General features: G+C 36.2%; 3 protein-coding genes across 4 annotated transcripts; 1 reads left to right on the plus strand and 2 right to left on the minus strand.

Moving 5' to 3' along the window:
* Positions 1 to 74: 74 nt before the first annotated feature.
* LOC122535968 lies at positions 75 to 3,363 on the minus strand. The gene is made up of 6 exons (XM_043667932.1): positions 3,195 to 3,363; positions 2,720 to 2,949; positions 2,328 to 2,661; positions 1,524 to 1,898; positions 786 to 1,142; positions 75 to 461 (listed from the first exon to the last, which is right to left on the minus strand). Exons 1-6 carry the CDS (start codon positions 3,219 to 3,221, stop codon positions 126 to 128), a joined length of 1,659 nt encoding a protein of 552 aa, XP_043523867.1. The 5' UTR covers positions 3,222 to 3,363; the 3' UTR covers positions 75 to 125.
* A 436-nt stretch (positions 3,364 to 3,799) lies between these two features.
* Positions 3,800 to 7,112, plus strand: LOC122535969 (pickpocket protein 28-like). Its single transcript, XM_043667933.1, has 8 exons — positions 3,800 to 4,291; positions 4,371 to 4,571; positions 4,849 to 5,103; positions 5,184 to 5,295; positions 5,363 to 5,639; positions 5,732 to 5,885; positions 5,971 to 6,071; positions 6,216 to 7,112. Exons 1-8 carry the CDS (start codon positions 4,032 to 4,034, stop codon positions 6,350 to 6,352), a joined length of 1,497 nt encoding a protein of 498 aa, XP_043523868.1. The 5' UTR covers positions 3,800 to 4,031; the 3' UTR covers positions 6,353 to 7,112.
* On the minus strand, positions 6,414 to 16,779 carry LOC122535964 (huntingtin). Of its 2 annotated transcripts, none has more exons than XM_043667919.1 (15): positions 16,504 to 16,779; positions 16,090 to 16,276; positions 15,733 to 16,011; positions 15,516 to 15,657; positions 14,861 to 15,433; positions 14,198 to 14,790; positions 13,822 to 14,135; positions 12,441 to 13,748; positions 8,341 to 12,370; positions 8,052 to 8,257; positions 7,804 to 7,978; positions 7,294 to 7,707; positions 6,944 to 7,104; positions 6,779 to 6,866; positions 6,414 to 6,715 (listed from the first exon to the last, which is right to left on the minus strand). In XM_043667919.1, the coding sequence occupies exons 1-15, from the start codon at positions 16,587 to 16,589 to the stop codon at positions 6,617 to 6,619; spliced, it is 8,655 nt and encodes a 2,884-aa protein (XP_043523854.1). In that variant the 5' UTR covers positions 16,590 to 16,779; the 3' UTR covers positions 6,414 to 6,616. The 2 variants fall into 2 exon arrangements, with proteins under 2 accessions (XP_043523854.1, XP_043523855.1); XM_043667920.1 differs by having other exon boundaries at positions 16,090 to 16,270; positions 16,501 to 16,779.
* Between the last annotated feature and the right edge of the window lie 11 nt (positions 16,780 to 16,790).

Below are 16,790 nucleotides of genomic sequence, written 5' to 3' on the forward strand. Positions count from 1 at the left end.
TCAACGTGACATGAAGCACGTTTTCTTTTTTTTTTTTTTTTTTTTTTTTTTTTTTTTTTTTAATAGTAAAGAACTATTTGATGGTGAAAGTTCGACGTCGTTAAAAATCGATCCTGGAAAAATCTTCACGATGTCGTTCCCAAATTCTGCTTCTCCTCGTGTTGCTGTTGCTGCTGCTGTCGTTCTTCCACCCTTTGCTCCACTGCACCCGAATGCGATTGAAACGGAGGTAACGATTGCCTCGGTGAATACTCGTCCAGAAACTTCTGCAGATCGCACAACTTTTTGAACTCGTCCTGAATATGTTGCATGTGCTTCCAGCGGAGGTTCTTCAAATGTTTGATACATTCAGCCGGTGTTTCGTGATGGGTTGACAGATCCTCGCAACAGTCACCGCGCAACGCGCGTATTATTTCTATGGAGAATCCTTCTTCTGTTAATTCTCGGTTCGATTCCTCGTTCTGAAAGATAGCGAAGAAGAGTTCAGATATATTGTAAGAAAAAATATTTGATGAAATTCCCGAAAGTGTTCTGATCTGGATGATTGTAATTTTATCATTTTGCTATCGTAGAATAAAAAAAACTCATTCTTTAAATTTCAGTCAGCAGTGACAACTGAAATTAAATTTTAAATGTTGATGAAACTTTTGGGTCTCGACACTTGTGAAAAATTCTATTCCTTCATAATTTTCAGTCAAATCAGAGCCTGAACATTTTCAGAAATACAGCCAAATATTTTGTGCCCAAACGATGGCTCGTCAAATCATTTGAGATCGAGTGAAAACCTTTGGCTGACCCGGCGACATGGCGAATTTCTTGCTGAGAACTCGATCGATCAGATCGACGATGTAAGTTTTGGTCGCGCGAAGATCCAGATCGAGATCGAGATCTCCGCCTGCGTAAATGTTCTTCCTGTTAGGAGATTCGTGGTCCTCGTCCTTAACTGCCAGCTCGCAGCACGAGCTTTCGTCTCTACTCTCTTCAGAATTGCTGGTCGATTCTTTGCCAGGACTTCGAGGAGAATTTTGCCGAATAGAAGATCGCTGGGGTGGTTTGCAAATTAATCGATTCTCCACTTTTTTCGGCAGATTCCCCTCTTTCGTATAATCATTCGCGTCTATTGGCAGAACTTTATGCTTGGACTGGAATATTGTCAAATGTTCGAGAATGAAAGTATGAATTTTAATCGTATAAATATATATATATATTTTAATATAATAGTATATATTATATAATAGTATACATATTATATATTAGCATAATAATGCTATTATTAGCATTATAACTATTATACTAATATGTTATTATCAGATTTACACTATTATACATTTCCTAAAAGTTATCACTTATTTATTTTGATTTCTCCTTCCTTTAGACGAAAACAAAATACTGTAATCTCTCTTTAAGATGTCCAGAGAGCAATGAAATGAGAATTTTGCAAAAATATTCAATTAATCTTTAAAACATTCGAATTTTATTTTGGTCTCAAATTGAACAGCGTCGTTCTAGAATTGAACACCTACCAGATCCTCAAGATTTCTATTCTTCGAGGAAATCTGCGAGCCACAGCCTTTTAAAATAGAGACTTTATTCGATTGAACGTTAGGTTTACTTTTCCCTTGCGCGTTTCGATCATTCTCAAAGCCTTCCTCCTCCATTTTATTCGCACCCTCGTGTTTGGATAAATTGAATCTCAATCTGCCTCTTGTGTATAACCAGCCATCGTTCTTATGGTCTCCGAAATCGTATCTCTCGTCCACGTTTATTCTATTCACCTTATCAACGTGATGTCTCGTTGTTCGTGGTTCTGGTTTTAAAGTTCGCTCCTTCTTGTGCTGCGTACACTTTTCCACAGTTTCGTTGTCCACGTCTATGGTCTTCATAATTCCCGCCATCGCCTATTATTGCATTTTAGAAACGTAACTGTGAATGTTTAAGTAAATTCATTATATTGCCTATCTATTTATTTATTTATTATAATAATTGGGATAGAGATTATTAATATATTATTAAAAATATATTATTCGAAAGTATGTTGAATAGAATTTGCAAAAATATTTATTTGTACATTTCGTAAATTGAACGGAGTGTTTCAAGAAATTAATTGTTTTTTGCAAATGGGAATTTATGGTCATTGGATTTTGTGTTTTTGTGGACAGGTGCTCTACAATTTACGTCTGTCAAGATTTCTTCAATGGATTAACAATAAATACGAAACCTTTCAAACTTGATTTTTAATTCAAAAAGCACCACTTGAAAACTTTGACATGCTAAATAAATCCTTTAAACTCCCTCCCCCAAGACTTCCAAGATTCAATTGTCTCTACCTGATCGTCTCCCCTCATGTAACAATCCTCTTTTTTGCAGTTGTTCTTCAGAGATCGCGGGTACTCGCAATAGAAGTTCCCATTGTCATTTCCATGCAACGAATTTTTCGTGATCGAGAGGATTTGCTCCTGCTCGTTCCTGCATTGACGTCGGTGTCGGCTCGTTTGTCTCTTTCGTGGTTGGTAATGCGCGTAAGCCGCGTTGTTACACGGCTGAACACCGTACAATCTCGGCGACAGCGGGCTGCTCTGCGATCTCTTGAACGTTTGATTCGCTGGATGTGTCAACAAGTGTTCGTATTCGTTCAGAACGGCGTCCATGTTCTTGGAACAGCTGGCGAAACGAATCGTTCTAATTTCGAATCGGACGAGATTTGACGAGTTAAACGTACTTTGTTCTGCCGATTGAATATTTCACCGCTTCGGGCGGACAGTGACAGGAAGGGCAGTGTTGCACATGATCTTTCGTTCTTCTCGCGCGTCTCCTACCGAATTCCGTTGGGGGAAGCTCCCATGGTTGGTTACATTTTAAGCAACACTTGTGTTTCAGGTCGTGATAGGATTCTGCTTGTTTTCGTCGCACATCGTGGTATTTCTGCACCGGGTAGCATTCCTCAGTCTCCTAAAGAGTTCGATTAAACCTTGAATTAATTACCTTGACGCTTTTCAAACTTGTGCTGAGATTTATTCTTTTTGCCATAAAAAGCTCGACCTCCTATAATCAATTTCACTGTTTATTTCAAAACTCACTTCAATACTACAAATACATTCAAATATACAATGCAACGAATATCGTACGCTACAATATACTAAAATGTCAATGCCAATATTTGCATTTAAGGGTTAAATAAACGAGCGAAACCTAACCGTTTCTGTGTCTGGTCGTTCCATCATCTTGTCGACATCAGAATCTTCCGTAAAATTTGCACCTGCCCGCGTCCCGGACAACCCGGATTCCCGCAAAATCAAATTGACCTCCGTTCATAATAAGATCTGCTGTTGCGTCTAACGTTCCTCTGCCATCGAAGAAAATTAGCAAAAAGAAAAGGAGAAGGCGTAGAAATGTGGAGAAGAGGAAGTCTGCGCTCTGGTGTAAAAATCGCGGAACGTGTGCCGAAAAGAAAAATTGACTCGCAACGTTTTACTGAAAACTCCGGAGCCAAAGTAGGCATTGGAAATTTTGCAATGACTGGAATACTTTGAAATGAACTTTGGAATGAATTTTGAAATATTTCGACGACAAACTGGGCGGATAAATAAAGGGGGAAAACTGAGAATAAAATTTTATAGAATAAATCTTATTATAAATCAATGCGATTTATCTTCAATTTTTTTTTTAACGCAACTTAACATTTCATTTTATTATAACTTTATTGTGTATATTTATTACACAATAAAATAAATTTCTTTACATTTTATCGCGTGTATTAACATACATTTCAATAGATCATTATATATATATAATATTATCTACATTATCTACTTCTCCCATTTTATTGCGTTATTATTCATAATTGATAGGATTGTCGCGTGCAGTGTCTCTTGTCGATCAATAAAAATCCTGACGAATTAGATGAAAAACGATTGTAACGCGAATCTTTCCCCCGTATTACGTAGAAACATTCATTCTATTCATCCGCGTGGTTCTGACTGAGAACAACATTTACATTTGCAAACTGAAGAAAAAAAAGAAAAAAATCAGAAATGTCAAAAAATACACTAGAAAAGACGCTTGAGAAAAATAATTGTTTCTTCGAAAATGAAATATTACCCGATTTTCAAACACGTTGGAGAGCTACGTTGAAACAACAGGAATCTATACCCGATAATTATCCAAATCGCATTGGCATGCCGACTATTAATGCGAAATCGAACGCGGGAAAATATTTCGTAGAATTCGCAAGTTCTTCGACTGTGCATGGTTTGAATCATTTGGTAGCACGAAACAGACACCCAGTTGAAATGTAAGTGCCTTAGATGAGACATTTATAGTGAGAAAATAATAGCATTGCAATAAGATTTACAAAATATTTATGTTACAAGAGTCTTAACTGCGTTCTTCGTTCTTGGTGCTCTATTGTGCCTGATCATTCTGTCGTCACTTTTCTGGGATCGTTACCAGAATAATGCTACAGTCATCGTGGTGGATAACAATCGAGATGAATTCGAAATATTGAAGCCAGCTCTATTTATTTGTCCGATAACAAACGTGAACTTAACGGAGATCCCAGACGTGTTCAAAAAGTAAAATCTTTATTCTTATAATTAGACCATGGATTTTTAAGCAAACTGAGAATTTAAAAAATAGAAGTTTGAAGTAGAAAAATATAAAAGCTAAATAGAAAGTTTTATTAATGTATTATACTACTACTGCTTTGAATATTTTATATATTTCTGCATATTATATGCATCCTTCCCATCTCTCCACCTTCTAATAAATGCATAAAAATCCACAGTCTACAACAGTATCCAGACAAAATGATAATATTCTTTTACTAATAATAACACATGAAATATTTAGACATGGTGTCGAACATACGCCAGAAACAGAAGAGTTCTTCGTCTTTCTTGGCAATCTCACTTACGAGAACATAATGGATACACCAATGTTCGATAAAGTTCCAGCGAACAAGTGGCTGGAAATCCTCTACGACTTGAGAAAGCATATTCCTTCGAATGTTCTGAAAGAGAACGACCCGTACGAAACTTGGGTGGTGACAGAAAGAGGAGTGTGCCTTGCAACGAGGAGCGTCTTTGCAGTCTACGCTACTTTGAAGTGAGTATTTTTCTCTATCGTCTGTTACTTGAATCAATATTAATTGAACTCGATTGTACGACTCTTTTACATGTAACAAGCTACTGGAAAACTGATAATTGGACTATTATTCCTGAACCAGACAAATTGCCATCGTACGATTACAGCATCGACGGTGTACAAGAAAATGTTCATGTGGATCACACGGTTCTGGTACAAATTTGTTTCTATTCATCTTGAAAATATAAACGTGACATTATATTACTTTTTTTTATCTCAGACCGCTATACACGATCCTTTTGATCTGATAACATACAATACTGTAATGAAGGAGATGAAACAAAAGACGATACTAGGTGCTACCATGTCGATGTCTAAGATTAAGACAAAACAAAACGTCAAAGACCTTAGTGTCCATCAAAGGAAATGCAAATTCTTCAACGATGGCGGATTAAAAACTTGGCCGGTTTATACGACGAACATGTGCGTCATGGAGTGCAGGATGAAAGTGATACAGGATAAATGCAACTGTCGTCCGCATTTTGCCAGATCCATTGGTCCGTGATCAATAATTAAAATCAATAATATAATAGAACGATCGAATAAATTTAATATCTTCAGCTAAATATAAATTTAATATTTTTTGTAGAAGGTGTAAGCACGTGCAACGCAATGCAGCTTCGTTGCATTGGTAAAGTGACGAAGAGCCTTTTCCTGTCTGAAACTCCGCCCCCTTCTTGTCAGTGTGTTCCAAAATGCGACAACATTTCCTATCAAATCAAAAGTAGCGCGAATGCCGAAATGTATCTATCGAAGAAAAATATCAAATCGCATTATAACAAGAGATAAAGAATATGTAAGGAAACAAAGTTCTTCAAATTGTTTCAGAAACCAGATACCGACAAACTCATCCCACATGACTTTAATCGTTCAGCTACCGCAAATTATCTATTATCGATCGCTGTTGTACGGCTTTACCGACTTTCTAAGTACGTATCCGTAAGTAAATACACATCGTACTGAGTGACATTAATATTTTAAATGTAAGATATATTTCTCGAAAAATTAACATAAAGAAGTACTTGATTAATATAAAGAATAAAAATTTTTGTAAACAAACAAATTCATCGCAGCTAGCGTCGGAGGTGCGGCAGGACTGTTTCTAGGGGCTAGTGTGTTATCCTTCGTTGAAATATTCTATTACGGCACCGTACATCTGTGCTTCTATATGAAACAAATCATACAAAAACGCAATCAGTATATCATGTAACATCAGCTAAGAAAATCTTCACTTTACAAGGAACAGTCGTTTAAGATGCACAAACGCAAGGTATTTAAAAAATATTGTTTATTGTAAACATGTTACCTCTTTCCGATGGGACACAATGTAAAATAAATATCATCACATACACGTACAACTGTACACGCAACGAGTCGAAACCGCACAATGATTGTACATCAATTTACAAAGAGAATTAAGAGCGGAATTACTTCTCGTTTTGATTTAACTTTTTCATATCGATGTTAAGACTAGCTAGAAGGACGCTAAAATGTCACTGAATGGAGTTCCAGGCTCCTTTGCCGCTGCTTCGAAAGTTTCCACGAAAGCAGCTTTCTGGGCGTCCTTGGATAACTGTTAAGATAAAACGAGGTTACTTGACGCTACAAGCAGATTATAGTAGATAAAATTGTATACCTTTCGATAGAAATCCGAAGCAGCGATGCACAATATTTTCTTATCCTCGTATTCGTATTTTCCAATCCTTGATTGGACATAGGGAAACCTGAGTAGAATGTTAAGGAACATGTTTTGACAAAAATGATAAATTATTAGATGTGTGAAACAGTGGTGGAAGGATACAATGCTCTCAGCCATTGATTCGTAGATGTACTGATAAAAAAACAAGATAAGCACCATGTCGACATCGTAATTGGCAAACTCTGAATGAAGTTTGGTAAACTAAATACAACCCAGTCTTGAAGAAGTTCCATTTGGGCGCAAGTGCACGCTCTTTCGCATACCTGCGAGAGAAAAAAAAATCATTAATCTAAATTATTTGCAACACATTGAGTTAATTGCATAACTTTTCGCTAACTTTCCAATTTAATTGTAAAAATAATCGCATCGATTTTTGCATAGAATAATAACAAATTAACAATGTATTAATGTTCAATTATTTCTACTATACTGTTACACACGGTAATACAAACTTTAAAAACAACGGCGGAAAGTAACCGCGGATGAGGTTGTTGCGGCGACAAAAATTCTCCTATGACTTTAGTCAGAATTTCCGATGGCGGGAAGAAATCCCCGAGTACACCGGACAAAACTGTACATAAAAGCTCCACTTCCATGGAGTGTCCTCTTCTGATCTTGTCGAAAATCGCCGAAGTGCGCTCTATGGATCGAACTAATGCCTCTGGTTCCACGTCCGGTAATGGTTCTTCCGTCTCTGGTTGATTTAATCTGTCTGCTGCTTCCGTATACATGCAAGTCAACAACAATTGTAAGGCTGGCAGCGACAACATGGGACTAGGTTGTTTTAAGCGATCGATCGCTACTTTTACTATCTGCTCGGCTACTTTTCCAATCACGCTTTTGGTTGCTACGAGTCGCTCGAGCCCCTATCGATTACATTACAGGTACAATGTTACAAATATGCATAATTTAAACATTTAGGGAACCCAGTAGAACCTCATGAAATAATTGAATAAATATACCTGCAAGAGTGTTTGATGCAAACTACAAGAAATATTTTGCGATGTAAGTAAAGTAAGGACCAATTCCAACACAGCTGGAGCTTCCGTGTCTGGCGGAGTGTCTTCAGCATGTTCCAGTAAAAAAAATACCAGAGCCCACATCACACCCTGATGCTCTTCACTTTGACTTAATACACTAAGTTGAATAAGTAATTAATTTCAACGAAACGCGTGTATCGTAAAATATACACGACAAAAGTGTGATTTACCCATTCAGATCTTGTGCATCCAGATGTTTCTGTATGTACTCTATCGCTAACGGATGTATAATATTCATTGTCTCCTCGCAATCTGCAAGCACAGCGCTTTGCAACAGATACAACGAGCCGTGGAGGGCGGATACCTTTGCGGGTAAGAAACTCGATTTAAGATTCGCGTCTACTAAACGTTTAACTTTATCCAACGTTTCAAAGTCCTGGAAAACATAATACAGATCATAAAAGATAAAATCTTGAGAATGTTACAATCTCTAAAATAATATTTTTGAAGAATATGTACCAACGGTGTCAGCACTGCAGCAGCTTTGCACACAGAGACCACTAAATATTGATGTAAAATAACATTCTCTGTTGGATGAATTCTTGAGAGTTCTAAGCACATGTCCAACATCCATTGATACTGTGTTCTTTCCACAAATAATTCAGAAATTGCCAGAATAGACTTAATAACTTCAGTGAGTAATTGTATAGATGTGTTAGCTTGCGGAGACATCCAGCACGTGTAAAGTTCTATCAAGAAACGAAGACAGGAATCCAAATCAAGAGATGCAGACATTAACGCGTCGTTTCTTCTGTTCTTCAAATTGAGGACGGAGGCGTTCAACTTGTCCTCGTACAAGTTGCACAACGACCATAAATAGGATACAGAGAGTTGACTGTACATATATTTGTTCAAGTTCGCAACTCTTTCCACGTTTCCTCGATGGAAGATGTGATCCATATTCAAACTGTCAACTGTCTCCAAGTCGTTCATACACTCATACTTCCACGTGAGCAAATCTTGAACCGCGTACAATTTTTGAGAGCTAATTTTATGAACTGATAGTTGAGGATCTCTTGGATAATGAATCACAGCGCTGGCCCTTGGATTACCAGGGTAAGGAAGAAGCAGAGTTTGCAATAACAATTTCGTAATTGCCTGTACGGCTAAACTGCTGGCTTGAATCAACGCTGGTATGTCTTCCGTGGACACGTTCTCGTTCTGTGAAAGATTAAACATTCCTAAAAGAGCCATCCACATCTCTTCGAATTGCAGCCGAGAGACCCAACCTAACAGGTTTATCCTGTAAATGAACTGCTCCAAAATTTCAACCTCCTGAAGAAGATTCGACTCGGAGGACAACAATGGAAAGTAACATTTAGTCGGACCCGAACCAACGATGTTCCAATTTTGCTTCCAAACCAATGGTGGTATTAAGATGTAAGAATTCACCAGCGGTTGACGACTGATACTTACGATTAGATCTTGTATTGTGTTGAATAAGTAGCGTGGAATATTTGTGGATAATTGTTTCTTCTGACATTGTTCCAACCAAGCGACAAGACCGGCCATTCGTGTGCAAGCATGAGCAAAGTCTCTGGTAGCCTCGTCTTCCAATGCTGGCTCCAAAGCAATTGCATCTATAACTGGCAAAGCATCCACAGTCGATAACAGGTATTCTACTACTCTCTTCAACGAAGCAGCACTGCTACAAACCCACGAAAACCTCGCATTTTCTCCAAAAATTTTATTTGGACCAGGATGCTTTAGAATCTCTGACGCACAGCTTAATGCAAGCTCCATGTTCTTTGGTCTCAATTTCTTCGTTCTTTTCTCGTCACAATGTACCATCCAGTGTATCAGCTCGAGGCAAAGCATTGCAAACTTGGCCAGATCTTCCTCAGATTTCTTATCGATTTTCGCTAAATTATACTTGGCTAGCTTTGGCAATGTTTTCACGTATATCTTCACAGCTGGTATTAACTGGAAAAGTACATCCCAATATATCGACTCGCTTAAAAGTTCGTCAAGACGATGTGCATATTTCAACTCTCTCGAATTGCCATTCGACTGCGTTGGATTGTAAATTTGATGCGGTTTTGGTATCAAATCGCTGACGTAATGGACGTGCTCCAATAAACATTGTTTCGCAGCGCTGTACAAGGGACTAGTCTCGAAGTTAAAATCCTTTTCATTCTGTGTTACGCCGAACTCTAACTTTTGGCACTTCTCCACGCTCATTCGTACGCCCAGTATTATGCAGGGTTTCAATATCGAAATATTGAACTCTTTGGAAGACAGAATACCAAAACAATCATCGAAATCCAGTATTCTTAATAACTGCGCTGCTTCCGACAAATTGTTGCCAGCATTGGGATTACAGCATCGTAATCTTACTTGAGACAAAAACCAATTACGATCCAGTTGAATACTTTTCACGGTGGATGGATTGAACGGTCTACATTGGTCGAGCTCCAGAGGAGACAAGTCGTAATATTGCACTCCTAATTTGTTTAACAGACTGACCAATCCACCGTATTTCTTAGCTAACTTGGTCACTTGTAAAATCTCTATGATCTTGCTGAAGTCCTCTTTTGATAATTGCTTCGTCACATCAGCAACAGGAGTGGTCAGTAAAATCTCCACTCTTCGACTAGCTATTTTCGCCGCCATTCTAGACAGAGCGAGATATTTGGTGGATAATAATCTCGGTATTAATGTCATTAAGACAGCTCCACTTTGAGAATGATGAGCACCTTCCATACATTCCAGGAGTCGTTTAACGAAACTGGGTTGTGACAAGTCTGTGCATTTAGTTGCGATTGCTTGTACCAACAATCCACTAGCCGCAGGATTTCTATGTATAGCTGTCGTCAATAGGTCTCTAACAGGGGATTCGATGGCACTATTTACTGTTTCTTCTGTATGATTGACTAGCAACCATGTTAAAGGTTCTGCATCGCTCAGATTCTCACAGACGTAATCACAGAATAATATAATGCCACCTTTTCTAATAATTTGAATATTAATGCTGCTAGCATGATCCACGTTCTTCTCTTCACTCGGAGAACAATGCACGACGTACTCTGTCCGACGAGTGCCTAATATTTTGGACCAAAAATTCATTTCATTGTACCCTAATAAAGTCATTAAGTAAGCCCACTGGCAAGTTAACGCTGGACACTTGTTCCCAATATTTAACATTAAATAATTTAAATCGGAGATCGGCAGCTTTTCCTCTTCGAGAACGTTACGACCTTGGATCATTTGTATAACAGCGTTTGCTACTTTGCAGTGGCTTCCAGACTCGAACATATGGATGCATAATTGCAGGAAGAATGCAAACTGATGGATTAAATAGGAATCATTTTCCATTGATTCGGAAAATGTAACGTACGGATCGCTGAGTTTATGATCAATCAATCCAAGAAAATTGTAAACCTTACAACCCACTAAATTAATAACTTTAAATATAAATCTAGCCAATATTCTTTCTGGCGGTACTTCGGCTGACTGACTGTCCAAAACATTCAGAGGATCCATAGTCTGAGATTTTGGATGAAAAAATGATTGAGACAGTTCAGACATATTTGTACTCAAGTCAGAAAGCCGGGCAAGCATTGCTTCTTCTTTCGAGCATGCTATCAAAGCTAACAAAACAACATTTACCATTCCTAACCATCGTTTTAACCTCAGAATTGAAGTATCCAGAGAGTCAGGTTTAACAAGAAGTACTTTTAAAAGAGGATCGACTGGTCTAAACACCGTGGGAGAAATAGCTGCAAATAATTTAACCAAAGCTACGTGTGCTTTCTCCGATTCTACACGTACTTTTCCTGCTGCCAGCATAGGAAGGACAGAGTCCATTGTCAATCTGGACCATCTTCTCCATTTTTCCTCTCCATTACCATCTCCGCTGAATCTAGACTCCGTTAAACATAATGCCAAGAGCTCGATGATTTGATAATATTCCACAAGACGTAAAAGCATCGAAATTAAGACTTCTCTTGTTGTCTCAAGCTCTCTTTGTTCCACTGGGTTTGAACTTGCGTTTCTAATCAAAAATACATCTTCTACTACTGGAGCCAGAGCTGGTATACAATGTGTGAGCGCTGGCTGACCACTTGCCATAAGTCCGTCGCATAGCTGTATTATCTTTGGAATTCCTATTATGGCTTTCGAATGATTTTTCTCATATGACAAATGAACCAAAAAATTGAAAATCTTTGGCAATAGATCCTCTGTTTGTTTCACGTGGCCTTCCTCGATAAATTCGAACTGCTTTAATACAAACCCGATGAATATTCTTTCAGAATCCAGCAGGCAATAGTTGACTCTTAATTGTACTAGCTGACTAAGCAGCATTAATACTTGACACTGCAATGACACGCTACTTGTTACAGTATATTGTTTTAAAGATTTTATAACCATTGGTTCGAAAAGACGAATAAATGATGCCACAGAAGTTTTTTGATCAGACGATCGCGATAAACTTTTAAAAATAGAAAAGAACTTTCTATCACCTTTTCTATGTAACAAACCCACCCACCTGAAATAAAAAGCTGAATAGTTATCTATAAAAATGAATTTTTTTTTATATTAAAAGAATGCAAATTTACCCAGTGTCTGGTTCATTTTCACCCCTGCAATTGTTCCCCATGGATTTTATAGTATCTGCCATTTGTCTTGCAGGATTTTGAAAGCAATGATTATAAAATCCTTTAATGTCATTCCGTAATGCGGCCATCCTGTCCGAGTTCTTCTGCACATCTAATTCATTCCACTGTGCATACACATTTGTACTGAATAAACATTTTAATAATTGCTGAACACACTGAACAGTTGCAGTTGGGGATAATACGACAGTGCTCTGTAGATAATATAATATTTCTTCTGCAATTTGGGCTGCTTCATTGATGGATATAATTTCAAGAATTTGCGATAGAACATCTAAAATTGCATTCAACAGAGACAAATACATTTCGCTGGCATGCGGTTCAAGAGTGGCTGAGTAATTCAAATGAGCTGCTTTAAGAATTTCATACATTTTCATGTAATGCGGTATTGAAACAAATGCACCCATTTGCTCTTTCCCGAATTTCAAGCTTCCAAATCTTTCTTTCTCTTTTAACTTCGGTTCAGGTATTATCTTTTTCTTTGGAGATAACGATTGCGTCGATGATAAAGACGGTAACGTTGTTTTTGTACTACCTTGTAATTGTACATCGTCAATTATGTGAACAAATATATTTAATACTCTTGTAATGTGCATTAACAACAATTCTATTTGTTTATCTTTAAACGTTCCCCACCAACTTTTGGTCGGATCGTTGGGCTTAAAATTGCAAAAAGCTAGACCTGATGCAAGATTGCCAGCAAGAAGTACCAAGTGCTTATGTGTTAATAAATCTAAGCTTATAGGGGATGACGAAAGTAACGACAGAGCTAAAGATAAAAGGCCGTTGCTCACGGACGATGGCATCATATCACTTGTAAAATTTGATTCGCTAATATCTAATCGACTACCGTTCTTTTTGTGAGACTTCTTTAACAATGTTTTTGGTGAAATACAATCCCATCCTCTAATATATATTGTAGTGTTATATACATTACTTAAACGAAACAAAGCTCCGCAACACCCATACACTAAATACTTCGATGATTGTACTCCAAGAATTTCTGCCAGTATGTTGATTACAATCGACAACGAGTATTCTACATTTGAACGATAATTCGTCGAGTTATGAAAATTTAAAGCTGCAAATGGTTGTATAGACGTATTTATAAAGAATTTTTGTTTCTCTTGAATAGAAGACAGTTCTACGGAACTCCGAGTTACGGCACTCAAATATTGTTCTGTATATTGTACAGCTTTCCGCGTAATAACATCATCGTGCGGCTGTTGGAAATGCAATAAGGGAATACTCCTTAAAAAAAAGGAATTAAATTAGTCGAGAAGACTTGAAACTTAATAATCAAAAAATAAACTCAGATAACTACTTTACAATAGCATCTGATGCTGCGTGTCTAATTCTTTGATCTTGGTCACCTAATAGTGTTACAATAACATCGATAAAATGTTCTTGAAACATTGATCCACCAGTTATATGTTCTATAGTAACATATGATATCTCACTCAATAATTCCACTAATTTAACTTTTACCAGAAAATATGGGTTCTTTACTAGTTGAGGTAATGCAGTTAATACAGTGATTCCATGTTTATTGTCAACAGATTCCAACAATTCTGGTAGACATAAACTGAATGCTGTTAACGTTTGTCGGCACGTGGTAGCAGAATCATCTTCCAATCCCTAATTTAAAAATATACGGATTAAAATTTTTTAATAATCGTACTTTATATGAGAATACTTACTTTTAAAAGTAATTTAATTAAATTATTTAACGATATAATTCCTTGTAATTTTTTATCACTGATTTCTGTCTCAAACTTTTTAAAAGATCCTCCATATTGAGTATATACAGATTTCAGAAAAGTACCAATAATAATTGATATATTACCTCTAATTTGAGGATCTGGATGACTTGCAAATAATAAGATATCCGTTATCATTTGTTTATTCTCATCAGAATTTGGTTCTTTGGCAACAGAAATTAAAAACAAATTCGGACAAAGTTTCAAAATATAAGCCACGCAAGTTAAAGCGAGAGATTTCACACTAACACGAAAATATTTATCCGGTATTACATGACCGACATTGCCAGTTAAAAGAAAGGATGATACCAAATAACGACAACAGAATTTTAACGGCATATCAGGATCTGTAAAAGTTCCAACGTCTATTTCTCGTAATGAGAAATCTAAAGAAAGTTTTTTAGGAGAAGCGATAGACGATGCGACTTCTTCGATATAATCCATATCTCTCGTTTCGCTTTGTAAACTCGAATAAATTTTCTCCGATTTTTCTATTTCACTTCCAACATCACTACCTTCTTCGATCGTTTCATCTGGAATAAACGAAATATAATTATTTTTCAAATGACATACATGTTCTTTAGATTATATATTTTCTCTTACTATCAATAACTCCAATTTTTAAGTCACTATAATTTTCTAAAACCTTTCCTTTCGTTTCTATAACATTATTTGCGCATTCCTTTGGAATTTGTAAATTTTGCAAAGGAGGTATAGTTTCAGAATCTAACATCCATTTTTCTATCTTTGGATTAATTTCAGGTATATCAGAATCAAGTAAATTTAATGTGTAATCAGAACTTTCTCCACAAGCAGTTGCAGCACTAGAAGTGCTTGCTTGACTTAACGATAATGTCATTTCATTTTGATTCACTGCTATTCTGCTATGTGTTAAGCCTTTGTTTGATAATAATAATGATATTAAAACTTTTGGAGGTGACTTTAAAAACTGAGTTAACGTCTCCAAAACAGCATTTATAACGTTATGATCAGAGTGCCACTTTGTATAATGTAAACATAATTCATAAATTTGTAACAAGCTATCTATCTCTATAATTTCATCATCTGGATCTTCTGAAGGATTGCATAAGTGTGGCAAAATTATTCTTATACAACCAAATATACCAATAATAGTTGCTATACGGCTTTCATCTTCGTTTATAGGCACTACAACACCTGTAAAAAAATACTATTTAATTACATAAAGTACATTTAATTAGCAAAATGTACATTAGTTGTGTTTGTATAACACTATTACCTAAAAGATGTTTCAATACATAATTCAAGAAAAACTGTGGTTTCCGGCAATTCAAACATGTTGCTAAAATCATATTTGCTGCAGCTCTGCGAAATGCTGCCTGTACAGAGGATATATTTTCAAAGAATGCTTTTAGTAATGTCTGAAAAACAAGCATAAACATGAATTCATAGTTACATTATAAAGTTTGTATTATATAACAGACATATGGAATTACCTTGACATCATTGTCTGTCATAAATGGTCCTAGTGCTTTCATAATTAATGGTAATGACTGTGACAGTGTTTCAATTACAGATTCCTCAGAACGATGTGCGATAGCTACTATACATGGTATTAAATTAGATACGTATGCTTTTCCTCTTGTAGGGCGTATCATGTGGCTAAGAAGACCAAATCTCCAAAGAGCAGCTCTTAATGTTCTAGCAGGCCCATTTCTTTTTATTTCATTGTAAAGTTCTATTTGAACTTTAACGATATTACTATCAGCCATCACCTTTCAAATAAAATATCTGTTAAAACATCTATAGATCTACTATCAAATCTAACAAAGAACAAATGAAATATAAAATACCCTTATAATTTTATTTAATGTTTCATCCGCTACCATTCTGACATCAGAGTCTTCATCATTGCACAGTGTCAGTAAAGTTTCAATTGAAAGACTAAGTACCTGAGGAAACTTGGTTGCTAGTTTGACAGTTGGTGAACATATTCCTTCTGTTATTGTCATGCAACATGTTAATTTATCTTTCCTTTTATTGAAATAAAGGATACATTAAATTTGTTAACATACTAAATTCCATAATTTCTAGTTTTTTTTATTATTATCTATATAAATTCTAACTTTACAAATTGTACATATTTAACTATGAATTATACAAATATATTACAATTACACATTCGATCAATAAATTTTGCATTACTTTATTTATACAAATATGTCAAATATTATTAAGCGATTAAAAACAATTTGTTTTTGTACCTTGCATTCGAATCTGACAGAAAAATGTTCGATTCTTGAGCTGATTTCAACGCTTCTATAGCTTTCAATACGTTATTTAAGGCTGTCATTTTGCCAAGTGTTTTTTAACAAATCGTTCCTCACTTTCTACAAATCAATCAGTTTTAACAAATTACATTTTGATAATGTAGGCCGAATTTATGACAGACACATCGTAGATATGATGCTACATGCTGCTCGGTAACATATTTATGTGTGATTCGAACATCATGCTAAAAGCAATTGCTCACAGATTTCGCTTGTGCAAAAGA

This window comes from Frieseomelitta varia, unplaced genomic scaffold (genome assembly GCF_011392965.1).
Source record: "Frieseomelitta varia isolate USP_RPSP 00005682 unplaced genomic scaffold, Fvar_1.2 scaffold_790, whole genome shotgun sequence".
NCBI classification, from domain to species: Eukaryota; Metazoa; Arthropoda; class Insecta; order Hymenoptera; family Apidae; genus Frieseomelitta; species Frieseomelitta varia.